Raw genomic sequence first — 16,620 nt, 5'->3', positions numbered from 1 at the left:
GTATTTTTCTTTATTAGATTATTAAAAAACAGGCAGGTGTTCTTACTTGTGTGTGTGTGTGTGTATATATATATATATATATATATGTATATATATATATATATATATATATATATATATATATATATATATATATATATATATATATATATTCTTTGTGCTTAACAGTACTGCACTAAAAAGAGCAGAAATTTTGTTTCACAAATATATTAGTTTAATATAATTATGTTGCTTGTTTATTAAGAGCTCATGTTTTCAACAGAGTGCCAGTTAATGAAGACAGAACATCCAAAATCAAACACTTTTGTAATTCGTTGTCTACAGTGGACAACAGTCATCGAAAGGACATTTCATGTTTCTTCACCTGAAGAGAGGTAGGTGGACATCATTGTGTTATTTTCACAAGACAGAAATAGAAATTATTCATAGGGGTGGTTTCAGATTTGTTGGAAAGATGCATGCACTTGTTAATTTTGCTAGTTTGAAGAAGTGTAATTTATTAAAAAAAAAACTTGAAGAATGAAATGTTTGCTAGGAACATTTGTTTGACTGGTGCAGGAGCCTGTCTCCTCTTTAGCGGTCATATATTCTATAGCAGATGCTGGAGATTGAAAGGTATTTTTCAGTCATTTAATTTTTTTTAGTTAAACACCATAGTAATGTAAGCTTATTGTCTATTTAGTAATGTTGGGTTGGACATTTAATTCAAAATGCAAATGTATTAAAATGCTATTGTACCAAAGTAATATTCTATTAAAAAAAAACAAGAGCACTATAGATACTTTTTGTCTGGGAGTAAAATCTATTATGCACATTAATCAAATATTATAATATATCAAGATGAAGAATTTTCAGTGATGTTTCAAAACTGGATGCTTTGGAAGACTCTTTTTATAGGTTCATAGGTGTGTACTAGGCTAATGGCCCTGCACCGTTTACAAGCCTAGCCCTTAGAAGTGCCCTGAGAGCCACTGGAGTGATCCCTGGGGTGAACGTTCTATTTCCCATCCATTTATCAAGATTTCTTTTGAAGATGGCCAGTGAGGTGCTCTGCTTGACATGTATGGGCAGTTTATTCCAGAGCATGGGGCAGTCTCTGGGTTATGAACCTGTCCCTCCATCATGTTCTGTTGATTGTCATAATGAGGTTGAGGTCTCTGGAGTGTGTTGTACGGAGGGACTGGGATTTCTTTAGATGTAGCATTTCTAACCGAGCTGGATCAGACATGGCTTTGTAAGTCAAGTAGAGATCGCCTCTTAGTAGATGATATGAGACAGGGAACAGCTGGAATTTTTTTTGAGTCTGTCCATGTAGGACATGTGTTTAAGGCCTAGGATACTCTCTGAGAGGTACTTCTGTGGCCTCTCCAGCTGCTGCAGATGTCTAGTGAGGTACATGCCAAATGAGGCATTATACTTGATGATTAGTCTAATGAGGGAAGAGTAGAGAGAGATGATGACCTCTTTCATCCTGGATGCAAAACCCTTAATAATGAGATGTGCCACATAGAAGGACTTTCTGACTACAATGACGATGTGGTGGTCAAAGGAAAGGTTGCTGACAACCTGTGTCCTCAGATCTCTTATAACGCCTTCAGTGTTCAGTGAGTTCCCATTGATGGGGTAATTAGTGGGAACTGCGTTTTTCCCAAATGGCTGACGACGCATTTTTTGGCGTTAAGCTTAAGGGCATGTTTTTGACAGTCATTTGTCTCAATGAGGCCTTTCTGTAGGATGTCTGCATCACTTGGGGAGTTAATAATGGCTCCCAGCTTGCAGTTGTCTGCGAACTTGGTCAGTCAGAGTCCCTCTATGTTGGCCTGGACTTCTGAGAAGTAGATCCCAAACCAGAGAGGACCCAGGACGGATCCCTGTGGGACTCCACTCGTGACTGGTCGTCGGTCTGACTTGGAGTCCGCTACATTCACACTGTGTGTTCTATCTGTGAGCCAATTTTCAACCCACCTAATGATATAGGGGTTGATGCCTAGTTTGGTGAGTTTTTTGATAATTCCTGAGTGAGGAATGGTATCAAAGGCCTTGGCCAGATCGAGGTAGACTCTATGAACTGCCTTACCCTCATCCACAGTTCTGATGACTGTTTCAAATAAGTCAAACAGGTTGAGCAGGCATGATCTGCTTTTCACAAAACCAAATTGCATGGGATCTAGAGTTTGAAGATTCCTTAGAACTTTGTTAATTAGGTCCATGATAATGTGCTCTATAGCCTTACATATCAGACTCGTCAGGCTTATGGGTCGCTAATTCCCAAGGTCTGTAGTCGCTCCCCCTTTATGGAGAGGGATGACTGTAGCAGTGCCCCATTCAGTAGGGACAAAGCCTGAGGTGAGGCTGTGAGTGAACAGGGTACACAGATGTTATGCCAGTTCACTTTGTAGTTCATGTAGTGTATACAGCTAGGGATATTGTTGGGTCTCATGGATGCTGTATTCTTGGCCATGGACAATGCAGATTCAACCTGTGCTGCAGTAATGCTGGGTGCCTGGCATTCTTCTGGTGTTGTGAATGGTCCTTTAGGGTGGAAGAGAGGGGTAAAGTTGGCACTGAATTTGTCAGCCAGTATGTTGGCAGTATCTGTTGGCTCAGTGTAGCAGGTACCATTGTGCAGTAATGCAGAGCAATTCTGGGTATTGCCTCGGAGATTCTTGATATAACTATAGAAGGCTTTGTGGTTGTTAGTGTCTGCCACAATTCTGCCTTCATAACTGGCTTGAGAGGTTTTGATGAGGGATCTCAACTTTTTGTTGAGGCTAGTAAGGGAGTTTTTCTAGTCTTTGGACTTCACCTTTTCCTGCAACGTTTTTTTCCTTCAGTTGTAGAGTTTATTAATGGGAGGAGACTACCCGATTGGCTTCATTTTTTTGGAGGAGACCGTCTTGGATGTCCTTCAAGGATGCATCTGCAGTCATAGCATATGGGTTGTCCTGCCTCAGGCAGCCCTTTGGTCGGCCGGATTCCAAAGTCTGGGTCTGGCCTCGGCTGATGTCGCACTTTCCCCGACGTCAGAGCGTCTGGGGTATAAAAGCATCAGGCAACGCCATTTTCCTCAGTCTTTCTTGCCGCGCGGTGCCCGAAGCAGAAGCAATTCGCAAGTGCCGGTCAGTCAGATCCTGTGATAAGAAGAAATTCAGCTACCGAAGACTTTGAAAAAGCTAAGTACCCCATTGGGGGCTCTTTCTTGCCTCAGCCGATGTCAGATAAAGTAAATAATTGTTTAACTTGTGGGAAACAAATACCTCATAAGGATTTCCACTCTTACTGCCTTCCTTGCTTAGGCCCAGACCACGACGTCGCGGCCTGTTCAGCCTGTGCTTCCTTCAACCGACGAACTCTTAGACGTCGGTTGGAGTTTGCAGAGGAATTCTTTAGGGCTAATTTTGCATATAAGATGCCGTCGGAGACTCTGACTTTGCATTTAGTGAAAAAATGGAAGGACAAAGACCGACGCCCGTGGTTTCGGCTGAAACCACGGTAAGGCCTACCGCGAGTGTCTCTATTTCAGCCGAAACCGAGTCCTCGGAGCTTCCTTTAACCGAATCCACTCAACCGACCACCACGGCCCTGGAGGCCCCGGCTGAGTCGGCTACTGAGCTACCTACCGAAACCAGTGTCCAGGAAATGTCCGACACCATACCTTTGGACAAATCTACTCCTGCACGTGGGGCAGCTAGACCCCCTGCTTCCATGTCCATTAAGGCTTTTTCCAGGGCTAAAGCTGCCAAACTAACTAAAGCTTTGCCTCCCAAAACTACCTCCCAGAGGCCTTCTTCTAGTTCTCAGATCCTCAGCCTTGCAGAGGATCTTATTTCTTTAATTAGAGGTTCTCAGCCTCACCCGGACAGGGGCTCTCGCCCACCACCAGACAAAAGACCCAGGACTGAGCCCTCTGACCAACACTCTTCAGATGAGTCCACGGATGGATCTGAGTTAACAGACCACCAGGAGGAGGCTTATTCGCCCTATGAGGATTCTGATGCTGAAGAATCTATTCCTTCGGCCTCCCCTCCTGAAGAGTTTTCTTTTGGTGAGACTCTACATTCCATGAGAGAGCATTTTCAATGGCAGGGTCAGGAATTCTCTGATTCCAGAAAGAGATTAAGGACCTTTTTGCATTTGCCTCAACATAGGCCCTTAGCTGTACCTCCTGTGTTGCATGTTATTGATGATGTGTACAATGATGTTAGTACAGCCCCTGATACTCTCCCCCCGGCACCTGCCAAACCTGATAGATCCTACAGGGTCCCGGATTCTCATTTCCATCTGTATAAGGCCCATTCTGCAGACCCAGACACTATTTCTTAGGGCCCTAAAGGGGTTGCAGCTGCCACTGCCAAAAATCCTCTACCTTCTGAAAGGGAGTCTAGAGCTTTAGAGAGATGGGGAAAGAAGGTATATACTTCTGCAACTCTTTCTGTGAGGGCATTAAATTGTCAATTTCATATGATACAGTACCAAGAGTATTTGTTAGATGAACTAAATAAGAAACTTTCTTCTTCTGAACCCCTTGACCGTAAATCCCTTCAGGACCTGTTACATAACTCACAGCAGGTTAGTAATCACTTCTTAGTGTGGTTGTGATGCACTGGAGGCTTCATGTAGGTCAGCTATGACTGGGGCAGTTATTCGTAGGCATGCCTGGCTGAAGGAACAATCCCTGCCAGACCATGTTAAAGCTAAACTCCTGGATGCTGCAATGGAAAAACAAAAATTATTTGGCTCCTCGGCTCAGGAGGTCTTAAAGAAGTTTGAAGAAAAGGCTAAATCTGTGCAAACAGTTAAGGATTTTCTGCAAGTACAACCACCGAGATTCAGCAGAAACTGGCCTACTAAGAATTGGTCCTTTCCAGACTTGGACAGAGCCTAGAGAGGCAGGAACAGGCGTCCCAGAGGTAGAGGGCAAGCTAGGGGCTCCTACAGAGGCCGTCAGTGGCAGCCTACCAACCAGAGAGGTAGTGCAGCAACAACAACAACAACAACTACTACACCAGGACAGACACAATGACTTCACTTTGATTCCGCCTACCAGGGCTCAATTGGAAGCACCCTTGGGCGGAAAGCTTTCCTTATTCTCAAAAAACTGGCATTATATTACAAGGGACACATGGACACTGCAAATAATAGACAAAGGATACAGGTTCCACTTCCACACTTTGCCAAGAAGAAACGGAATGCCAAACCTGCCACCAAATCAGAGGGCAGAGGCTTTAAAGCAGATCAACAACTTACTTCAAATGAAAGCCATAGAAAAGGTACCTCTTTCAGAACAAGGTCAAGAATTCTACTCCAGATTATTCCTTGTTCCAAGAAAAGAAAATCAATGGAGGCCTATTCTCGACCTGTCCGCACTAAATACTTTCCTCACTGTGCCAAAATTCAAGATGCTGACCCTACAGCAACTTCTTCCCATGCTGGGCAAGGAGTCTTGGCTGGTGACTCTAGATCTCAAGGAGGCATACCTGCATGTCCCTATTCGACCAAGTTGCAGAAGACACCTCAGATTTCTTGCAGGATCAGAGCATTATCAATTCTCAGCATTGCCCTTTGGCTTATCTACTGCGCCCAGAGTATTCACGAAATGCCTGGCATCAGTAATTGCACACTGCAGACTTCAGGGGATTCAAATCTACCCATATCTGGACAACTGCCTTATACAAGCGGACATCAAGGAAAATTTGATAAAGGACTTGGCATATGCCATCCACTTACTACAGGCCTTGGGATACACAGTCAACATCCAAAAATCAAGACTTGTTCCATCCCAAAGGATAACCTTTTTGGGTGCAGATCTAGACACAACCACCCAAATGGCCTTTCTCACAGAAGAAAAACAAAAACAACTTACGGATTACTTCATGAATCAGACAAGACAAACTCAGCTAACTGCAAGGAAAATCCTGCAGGCCCTGGGTTACATGGCATCCTGCATAATTCTGATTCCACAGGCCAGGCTGCATATGAGAAAATTACAATGGTACCTAAGGAGTGTATGGTCTCAGCACAGTCACAGTTTAGAAGCTTTGATACCAATTATTCCTTGCCTTCAAAAGGAATTCCTGTGGTGGGCTCATGCCTGCCAGTCCAACAGAGGGTTGCCTTTCAACAAACCAAGAACAAAGCAAACCATCACCACGGACGCTTCGGACCGAGGATGGGGAGCACACATGGAGGGCAAATGTATCCAAGGCCTATGGTCTCAAGGACAGCTGCGCATGCACATAAACCAAAAGGAAATGCTGGCAGTGATACACGCAATCGAGGCCTTCAAACCTTTCCTCCATCAAGGTCACCTGTTAATAAGGACAGACAACCCCACAGTCATGTGATACATAAACAAGCAGGGAGGCACACATTCCTACCCCCTATGCAGGCTGACTATGAATCTATGGGAGCTGTGCCTGAAACTCAATATCCAACTACAGTCCCAGTTCGTGCCAGGGAAAGAAAATGTACTGGCAGACAGCTTAAGCAGAACTACCATGGATGCTGCACCCAGATATCTTCCAACTCTTAACAAAAGCATGGGGAAAGCCAGAGATAGATCTGTTCGCTTCCCCCCACAACCATCAACTGAAGACATTCTGCTCCAGGACGTATCACCCAAAGGCTTGGAGGGTGGACTCCCTCTCTTTCAGCTGGAAAGATCTAAAAGTATATGCCTTCCCACCTCTACCATTAATGTCCAAGGTTTTACTGAAGATCAGGGCAGAACAGCCAAGAGTGATTCTGATAGCTCCAGACTGGCCAAGGCAGCACTGGTACCCACTACTGAGGAGCATGTCACAGACGAAACCATGGCCTCTCCCCCTATGGCCTCTTCTTCTGACGCAGAGCAACTTCAAGATCATGCATCCCAACTTGAAAACATTGCAACTAACTGCCTGGAAAATTCCATAAATCCCCCTCACAATAACTTATCACAGAGAGTAAAGGACATTATTATGGAAGCTCGACGACCTTCCACAAGGAAGACATACTCAGCAAAATGGAAGAGATTTCTCATTTGGAGCACAACAAAAGGCTTAGATGTGACAGTGGCGAGTATGACACATGTTCTGGAATACTTAGCAGAATTGTTCCACAGCGGCCTGTCCTATTCTTCCATAAAGATTCATGCCTCAGCAATTTCAGCAGAATACAATGTGGATCCACCTATCTTCTCGCACCCTCTCCTCAGGCAATTTCTGAGAGGGATCAAAAACATCAATCCTCCAAGAAAACCCCCTTTACCAACTTGGGATCTCAACTTTGTGCTGGAGAAACTAACACTTCCTCCCTTTGAACCAGCAGCATCGTCGAATCTACAGTTTCTGTCTTGGAAAACTGCATTCCTTCTGGCCATAACTTCAGCAAGCAGAGTATCTGAGTTACAAGCTTTAATGGCAGTGCAGCCATTTCTTATCTTCCATCAGGACAGAGTTTCACTAAGAACCAATCCTACTTTTATGCCAAAGGTGGTATCTAGGGTATCCCTGAACCAAGCTATTCACTTGCCTACTTTCTTTCCAAATCCACAAAACAGAGGAGAAAAACTTCTACACACTCTGGATATACACAGACAACTACGCTACTACTTGGACAGAACTAAAAGTTTCAGAAAAACTGACCAACTCCTTGTAGCATATGCTGCTGGGGTACAAGGAAAAGCAATTTCCAAACAGACAATTTCAAAGTGGATAGGAAATTGCATTCGATTTTGTTACTCCTTCCATGGAAAGACAGTTCCTGCAAACATCAGGCCTCATTCAACAAGGGCCACAGCCACCACTACAGCCTTCCTGAGAGGGGTGGCTACCAAGAACATTTTAGAAGCTGCTACATGGAGCTCCGTGCATACATTTGCCAAGCATTACAATTTATCTTTATACTCCAGATCCAGAGCAGGTTTCGCTACAGCAGTCCTGCAGGGGATCTTAACTACACCATCCTTTTCTTAGTACCTCCTCCCCCAGATTGGCTATGGTATTCTACCCATATGTTATGACTGCAGATGCATCCTTGAAGGACATGGTACAGTTTTGTACCTACCATAAATGTAGATGGTCCGATAGGTATACATCTGCAGTCAGGGTTACCCTCTCTCCTTCCCCTCTGTGGTATTCCTAGGGTACTTACCCCTCCATTAGCTAGCTGGGGGATCTGTTATGGTGTATTTGTTTGTATATATATATATATATATATATATATATGTATATATTTTTTGGAAAATGTTTGGATTTTTACTGCATTCCTCCAAATTTGGCCTTCCTAGAGGGCACCTGGCATCTGGGGCAAGAAACACTGAGGAAAATGGCGTCGGCTGATGCTTTTATACCCCAGACGCTCTGACGTCGGGGAAAGTGCGACATCAGCCGAGGCCAGACCCAGACTTTGGAATCCGGCCAACCGAAGGGCTGCCTGAGGCAGGACAACCCATATGTTATGACTGCAGATGCATACCTATCGGACATCTACATTTATGGTAGGTACAAAACTGTACTTTCTGTTGGGTATGGCTAGTTCTATGCATTTATCCACGTGTTCGTGCAGTACATTGGTGTATGATTCAGCAGCCATGGAACTATTTTCTACTGGCATGGGTACTGTGAAGTTAGCCACCTCTGTTTTTAGGAGCACAAAGTCAGCTTTTGAGAAGCTTTTCATGGTGGTTACCTTTGCGGGGTGTGTGGGGGAGATGTGGATTTCCATAATGATTAGTTTGTGGTCATATCTAACCAGGGAGGAATTAACTGTTGGTGTAGAGCAACGGTTGCCCATGTTAGTAATAAACAGGTCAATGATGTTACTTCCTCTAGTGAGGGTAAGAATGAGCAGGTCCAGGGCATTGGAATTGATGAATTCCAGGAAGCGTTGGGTCATTGTATGGCACATGAGTAGTTTTCCCAGTTGATGGAGGGGTTGTTGAAGTCACCTAGTATGAAAGTTTCCATGTTGCTTAGGAACGTGGAGTGAAAGTCTTGGGATATGTTTGGGGACCTATAGCAGGCTACAACCTGAATTGCCATCTTACCCAATGTTAGTTGTACCTGAAGTATCTGAGATGCATTATGCTGGGCTACCAGTCTGGAGATGTGCATATATTTTATGAATATGGAGACACCACCGCTGAAAGGTTTGGAATGAGTTATAGCCTGGTAGCGCAGGGGTGCTTTCTACTTTTTTAAACCAGGTCTCCGTTACAGCACAAATGTCGATGTTCTCCATTTTGAAGAGTGCTTCGAGCGAGTGCATCTTGAGGGTTAGACTTCTAGCGTTAAGCAGCATGACCCTCAGATTGTATTTATTTATAGGTGTCACCGTGGTAGTTTTGTCTTTGAACACCACCTAAAAAAGGCACTATAGGGGGTGGCAAGAGGCTTAGCCAGTACCCAGAAACCCAGGGGTGACAGGTGCAGACCATCTCTGGCAAAGCATCGAGGTCCATCAGCATGTCATCCCAAGCAAACAAATACTGAATCCCCTTAGAATGACACCAGAAACTTAGCCAATTGTTAAATTCAGTCATTTTCTCCTTGTACTGCAGTATCATTCTGGGCGACAGTAGGATGCTGCTCAGGGCTAGGGTCATACCTGCCTGGGCCACATAATCCGAGAGCTCCTCCATGCCTCTTTTCATGTAGTCCAGAGAGGTGTGTCTCGGGTCATTCATACAGATAGGGAGAGATGTTTATATTGATATAACTCATTACATCCAACTGATGCCTCCAGGTGCATCTGCAGTTAGCTCCTACTGACGCTTCTAGGGGTGAAATATTGCTTGTCCATATTTGTATCAATAATTCCAAAACCACGCTATGTACAAGATTTTGTAAGATTTCATCTTAAAGTTTACACAGTGGCAAACTGAGCCGCACTAATATTTGACATCTGTCTAGTGCAAGTAAATGGATATTAACTGTTGATTTTATTATATTAATTTATTTAGATATAATTTTTACATTTTTCTAACTATCTCAACAACCAAGTAACACACAGAGCTCCTTAGCCTCATATGAAAGCTCTCAGCTAGATGAATAAATGCTGCTGACAATATGTGTAACTTACGTTGTTGCTGAAATATTATAAGTTGTTTACAAAATATTACAAATGTAATTGTTACTGTGTTTACTGTGACATAAAATTCATTTTAAGACCTAGAACCTAAAGAATGCTACAATTATAAAAATAGTTTGCGCTGAAGGGTTTGCCATTTGTACTTCTTTCATTACTCTTATGGTTCCAGAGATATGAACATTTGTTTGAAATGGGAGGACATAATTTGATTCTGTCAAAAGGCTTAGACTCCGCTCATTGGAAGTTACATTGCAAACTTCTTGAGCTCCATTGGAGTACTTGTATAGCTGCAGAAGGGTGGTTAGTAAGAGCAGTAGATGAAGAGAAAGATATGTAGATACTAGATTCATAGTAATATGGTAGTAAAATGTTGCAAGACAAGAAGAGCTTAATTATAATATGGTTGGAAGGTTGACAGTTATCAGTGGCAGGAGCAAGTTGTTGAGAAGAGAGGAGTAGAGAATGTATATTGCAAGGAACTAAGAGTTGAAGTTTACTGGAAAATAAGGCTAGGATTGAAGGGGTGTTGATGCTCGGAAGGGTAAATTACGGTAAATGGCTGAAATTAGCTTAAGATGGTGTACGAGTATATAAGGATTGAAATTCAGGTAGGTAAATTAGATTTTTTGCTAAAAAGTTCAAGTGATGAGAACGAGAGAGAGAGGGACTTAAGATTTAGTGTAGGCTTTTGAGTCAGAAGTTAACCTGGGGGGAATACAGGATTATCTGTTAAGTTTTAAAGAACATGAGTTTTGAATTGTTTTAAATGATAATGGGATGATATAGATTTTGATAATGTTATTTGAGAAAGAGGAGTCGCCTGCACTATTGTAGGATTTGGTTATCGTTATTTAGTAGAGCTCTGTTTGGGCGAGTAAGATTGAATGATTAAAATCAGACCGCTTTCGGGTTTATAGGGGAGTGTTAGACAGTGGTATGTTCATTAGAAGCAAACTTGGCAGTTTTATTGTAGCATTGCTCTAGTGTAGATAGTGTAATCTAAGGCAAGTAATTATGAGAGCAGCATAAACGAGAGATGGCAGTAGGAGAGTGTTGTTTCTGGCTGCATTAGTGAGGTCCTTGAAAGTATGTTAAGTCTTTCTCAGAGATAATTTCTTTATCCGTCTTATTCCTCAAAGATCCTGTTTCTCCATGAGATTTGTACTTCATTTTAGATAATCTGATTGTTCTTCCTCCTTTTGAGCCAGCTACTGCCTCAGAGTTAAAATATATCAGGCAACAAGCACTCTTTGTAGCGATCGTTACTACATTTAGAAAGATTTCTGAATTGCAAGCATTGTTAATACTGCGTACATAATTTTTCTCAAGGGTAGCGTGCATTTGTGAACAAATTGTCATTTATATCTAAGGCAGCCACTGAGGCATACCTTGATCAGTCCAGCAGCGTACCTGTATTCTTAAGTACTGTAACAAAGGCAAATATTTGCTGCTTTGCATGAGCCTCTACAGACAGATCCGAATTTTTGGGAGGAGAGAATCAAATATGTTAGGAAAGACTGTGCTTTTTTTTTTTTTTTTTTTTTTTTTACTAACGAAGCAGGATTCTAATGTTGCTAAAATTACTTTAATCAAGTAGTTATCTGATTTCTATAAATTCTGTCATGTATAATAGAATAAACATTTACATTCATTCTCTAGCCAAAGCTTAGAAAAGAAGGTCAATAGTTACTTCCCAAGATATTTTTCAGGAAGACATCCTCTGATGATTTCTGTAAAACAGCAATGTGGACATTCGTGAATTCCTTCACAAGACACTACAAGGATTTTGTGTGTGTGTGTGTGTGTGTGTGTGTGTGTGTGTGTGTGTGTGTGTGTGTGTGTGTGTGAGAGATCCCTTGATCTTACTCTTCCATTCAAAGCCACAGTTATTGGACATAAGTGCTTATGAAGATGACAACCCAGGAGGCTATGCTTGGACTTATTTCCATTTGGTGAAACTGACCCCCTCATGCCAGATACAGAAGTTTATGTACTTACCATAATGGTTGAGCTGGATGAGCAGGTCTATTCTCATCTTCATTTACCTACCCTCCTTACTTTCCTCTGCATAACTGGTATAGTGTAGAAGTCTCATTGCCTCTACCGTACCTTGGTGTGATCAAAGATCTGAAGAGGAAGCCATTCTAGAGAGCATGACTGATAAACTGGGATAGTTTATTATAGCAATAACCCACGCTTGGGTGTGGGTAATGCTGGATTTACCCACGGTTGGTGTGGTTTGGTCACTGGGGCGAACCCCGAGTGGCCAAACTAAGACAACCGTGGGTAAATCCAGTATTACCCCACACCCAGAAGTGGGTTATTGCTATTATACAAATGACATTATTTAAGAAAAAAAATTACTTTTCTTAAATAATGGCATTGTATAATGCCTCCTTGCTGCCCTTTTGCAGCTGTCTGGTATTCTGAGACAGTTCTGATGTACTGCACATGCGTATGCTTACTCAGTACATCAGAGCTGTGGGCAAAAGCAATGGAGAAAGCAAGATCTCCGTTGCTTTTTACAAACTGTCTCGCTATGTTAAAGGAGTTTAACATAGCAAGACCAGCTTTAAAAAAAGCAATGGAGAATCTGCTTTGCTTTTTTTAAAGCTGTCTCGCTATGTTAAACCCAGTTAACATAGCGAGACACGTTTAAAAAAAGCAATGGAGATGGGAAGATCTCGGTTACTTTTTTTAAAGCCATTTCACTATGCTAAACTCGTTTAACATAGAGAGACAATGTGTAAAAAGCAACGGAGATCTTGCGTTCTCCGTTGCTTTAAAAAAAAAAGTTATACTAATGGAAAAAGTCTGGGCGGTTTTCTATTAGAATAACTCTGATTTACAACGTGCACGCTGACCAATCAGCATGCACGTTTTAGAATATTAATGGGGGGGGGTCATTGTGTAATAGCTTTGTAAGTTTGTGATAGCAAGATGACAACTGTGATGGCCTTGGTCCTACTGTTGATGACAATGGAAATGCCTTTTCACCTTTCCAGCTCTGATATTATGGTATGCACATAGTTTATTTATTCCATGTTCTGTTCAGTTCTCAATGTTTGCAGAATTTTGCAGCTCCCTGTTTTTGCACTAGAGTGGCCTTATTTGATAACTTTCAATTTCAGTCTTATTTTGTAGTTGTTTTCTTTGTTCTGTTTTCAGTATCCGTCCTTAGCACCAATGAAGGTCTGATCTATGGTGGCAAAAATCTGATGCCTTTTTTGTCTGTTCCTCAACCAATGGGGTCTGTTCTGCTCCAGTCAGTTCATTAGACTTTGGTTCTGTAGCTTGAGCCCCTTCCCCATAATTCTCTCCTATGCCTGGATTATCTCGGATCTCATTTGCCTCTTCAGCATTTGGACCTTGTCATCTTAGCTTGAGTGGGTTTTGCAGTGAGATAAGTAATTGTTTTCTCATTCTTTCCCTTAGTGGGTGTGTATTTGTCTAGTTCCTTGTTTTCCTCCCCTTTTTGTCATAGGAATGTAATATTTTTTTAGTTAGAGTTTTTGCCTTGTGCCCTTTACTATTGGTTTGCTTTGTTTCTCTTACCTCATTGTAGAGCTGCTTCACTGCTACCACTGTTTGTATTTCTGTCATACCATTGCTGGTTATTTCCTTTTTTAAATTGTTGGTTGTCCTTCCTTTCTAAATTTGTGTTTGCCGTTTTTGTTGCTGTTAGTCTGTTCAGGATGTCTGACAAACCAACTGGTTTTAAAAAATGCTCATCTTGTTGGCACAAAATTCCCAACTCAGATGCCCACTCCGTGTGTCTGTTGCCTCAGAGTAGGACATCTTACCACTGATATTGTTGTTTTTGCATGCTTAAATCAGCAAGAGTTGGTAAAGTGCAGAAACAAATGTGTTGAAAGGCATACTTTCATCTTCTGGAGCTGCCCCTTCCTCCAAGAAATCACTGGAGAAATCCAAGGGGGATTCAGCTGGTAACATTAAGGATTCAAAGAACTGTTCCTCTGCTGTCCTCCTGCTTCTGTCTTGGCTCCACCTGAGAAAATTACAAAGTCATCGGATCCAATTCTGTCCAAACTGAGGTCCTTGGTTCCAACCACACCCTCAGATCTGACTCTATCCAAATCAGTTTTCTGTCCACAGGTCACCTGGATTTTCTCCAGAGCCTATTTCCTTAAGACTTCAATCACTTTTCTTGGAAGAGACACCTCAGCAAGCTTCCAGACCACTTTCAACCTCTTTATCTCTCAGGACAACTAGGAGCTTGACAGAAGCAGATTTGTACAGGATGATGAGAAATTTCTCATACCTCAGCTTCAGTTGTGAGTCATTCAAGCTCAGTCTTCCACCTGAGCTGTGAGCCTACGACCAGTCCAGTCCCAACTCTGATCCTTCCCCTAGCTTCAGAGTCTTTGCACCTGAGAATTCTGAATTTGTCTGTGTCAGGTCAGATTAGAAGGCCTGGCCTTCATCGACTATGACAACTTCTCTGATTAAATGTATTGTTGACACCATGGGGATTTGAGTTTGAGTCCGATGTTTTCAGGACCATCACTTCCCCCCTTAGCTTAGCACTGGACAACTCTGCTCTGACCTGTGTCGAGGCAGGATTTGAGGACCCTTGAAGCTGTCCTTGACAGGTGGCTTTGGCTTGTGCCAGGTCTTTTCTTGGTTCATCCATGACCTCTGCCTTTGCGATGGTGTAGAATGAGCTTTCCACCTCTGGACAAGACATCCTTTCCCCCTCGGGTCCACTCCTATCCACAACTGTCTACTTTGGATCCTCAGCCATTTCATCCTGTTCCATTGGAACAGCCAGCCCAGTCAAGCCTGGAGACGGTCTTCATCCATTCTTCACAAACTTCTGAGTCATCCCAGAGCCTCCCACCAGAGAGCTCTGTTAGAAGCATATGTGTTAAAGGAGGTATTTAGATTCCCATCAGGAGTCTTTGACAGAAGACACTGACTTTGATGAAGGGGAGGGGTTCCCCAGATCACCCCTTGAGGAAGATGTCTCTTTCGCTGAAATCCTCAAACTTCGGAGACATAAAGGTGGCTTGTCTTATGACCTCACCCCCACCCAGGAGGAGTCAGTGTTTCTCATGGCTTTTGGAGCCAGCTCAGCTGTGTCATGGGTAGTCCCCCAGATGGATGAGATGGTGGACCTCATTTCCTATCAGACGTGGAAGGATCTGGATGTCACAGAGCCTATCCTCAAGAGACTAGTTAAGTACCTTGTGCCAGAAGGATTGGGCCCATTGGAGCAAAGTACCCCCAGTGGATGCCTCTAACAAAGAACTTGCTGAATAGAGCTCTTCTGTCCATCCCCCAAATAGAGAGTCCAGGGCATTGGACAGATTTGGGAAGCATGTTTGTGTCGGTGACCTTTACCCTCAGGTTTTTGACCTAGTTGGCACGTTAGGAGATTTCAGTGGGACTTGATCAAGGAGTTTTCCAATGCCCTGTTGGGGACCATGTAATGCAGTGGATAGAAAATTTCTTCACAACTGGGCATCCTTCAGTCCCTATTGAATGCCTCCATGAGACTGATTTCTCACTCGTCAGAGGGAGCTTTAAGAACTAATAGTTCACATGCCTGGATGAATCTTTGTGATTTTGCAGAGACCTTCAAGACATCATTCATTAGTGCTTCCTTTGATGGATCCACCTTGTTTGGCCCTAAGGTGAAGGAAACTCTGTACAGGAGCAAACAGGCTGGGAAGACATCTGCTGTAGGTTTTTCTATCCCTCAGAGGATCTTTTTCATGGAATCAGAGAGGAGATGTAAAGATGTGGCCCTGCAAGTAGCAAAGGTCTTCCCAAAACTCCTGTGGAGACAGATGCTCCGATGGCGGGGGGGGGGGACTCTAATGGCTGGTGTCACCCACACAGTGGAGGAGGGCTGTAATAACAGAGCTTCAGAAATCTTTTCACCACTCCTGAAAGGTTGCACTGTGGAGGTAGTTGGGAGCTGCATATCCCTGCACCCGGAAGCCTGGACAGGCATCAACAAAGACACCAGGGTGCAGAGTATAATATCCAGAGGGTATTACATTCCACTTTCCCTTCAACCTTCCTCAAGTTGTTAGCAAGCCTCTTATGGCTGTAAATCAAGGGTTATATAAACCCCCCCCCCCCCCCGCTGGATATTTCAGTCGAGTTTGATAATGTTGTTCGGGGCATGCTAAGCAAGTAATATTTGTGGTTTCCATGCTTGATAACTATGCCTTTTTATGTTTAGGCCACTCACAGAAGATTGTTTCAGAACTTATTATTCTAGTACCCCCCACCCCCGGAGTAAAGTGTATCGTAAGGCTAGTTCCTTTTTTTTTTTTTTTTTTTTTTTTTTAACACCTTTATTTAATTATCACTTGTGACACAGGCAAATTTACTTTCATATAAAAGTAATCAAACTATATTAACATAAACATAATACTTCACATAATATTGCTATATATCATATAACCTAAGCAATATTAAATAAATGATTCAGTTAGTGACTTTTTTTTTTTTTTTAACACGAAACATCTGCTTACTATATATGCAGTAATACATTGACAACAGGTCAGCATATGT

The 16,620-nt window shown here is 42.7% G+C and overlaps 1 protein-coding gene across 1 annotated transcript in view; it reads left to right on the top strand.

Moving 5' to 3' along the window:
- The window catches only part of AKT2 (AKT serine/threonine kinase 2), a 1,641,635-nt gene that overhangs the window by 89,334 nt on the left and 1,535,681 nt on the right, over positions 1-16,620 (top strand). Inside the window, exon 2 of the mRNA XM_044062375.1 lies at positions 263-374. Coding sequence (XP_043918310.1) covers positions 274-374 — 101 coding nt within the window. The 5' untranslated portion in view covers positions 263-273. The remainder of the gene's footprint in view (positions 1-262; positions 375-16,620) is intronic.

The sequence above is a fragment of the Protopterus annectens genome, chromosome 1.part0 (assembly GCF_019279795.1).
Source record: "Protopterus annectens isolate FY-2018-M chromosome 1.part0, PAN1.0, whole genome shotgun sequence".
Lineage (NCBI taxonomy): Eukaryota > Metazoa > Chordata > Ceratodontiformes > Protopteridae > Protopterus > Protopterus annectens.
This window is presented reverse-complemented; position numbering and strand designations above follow the sequence as displayed.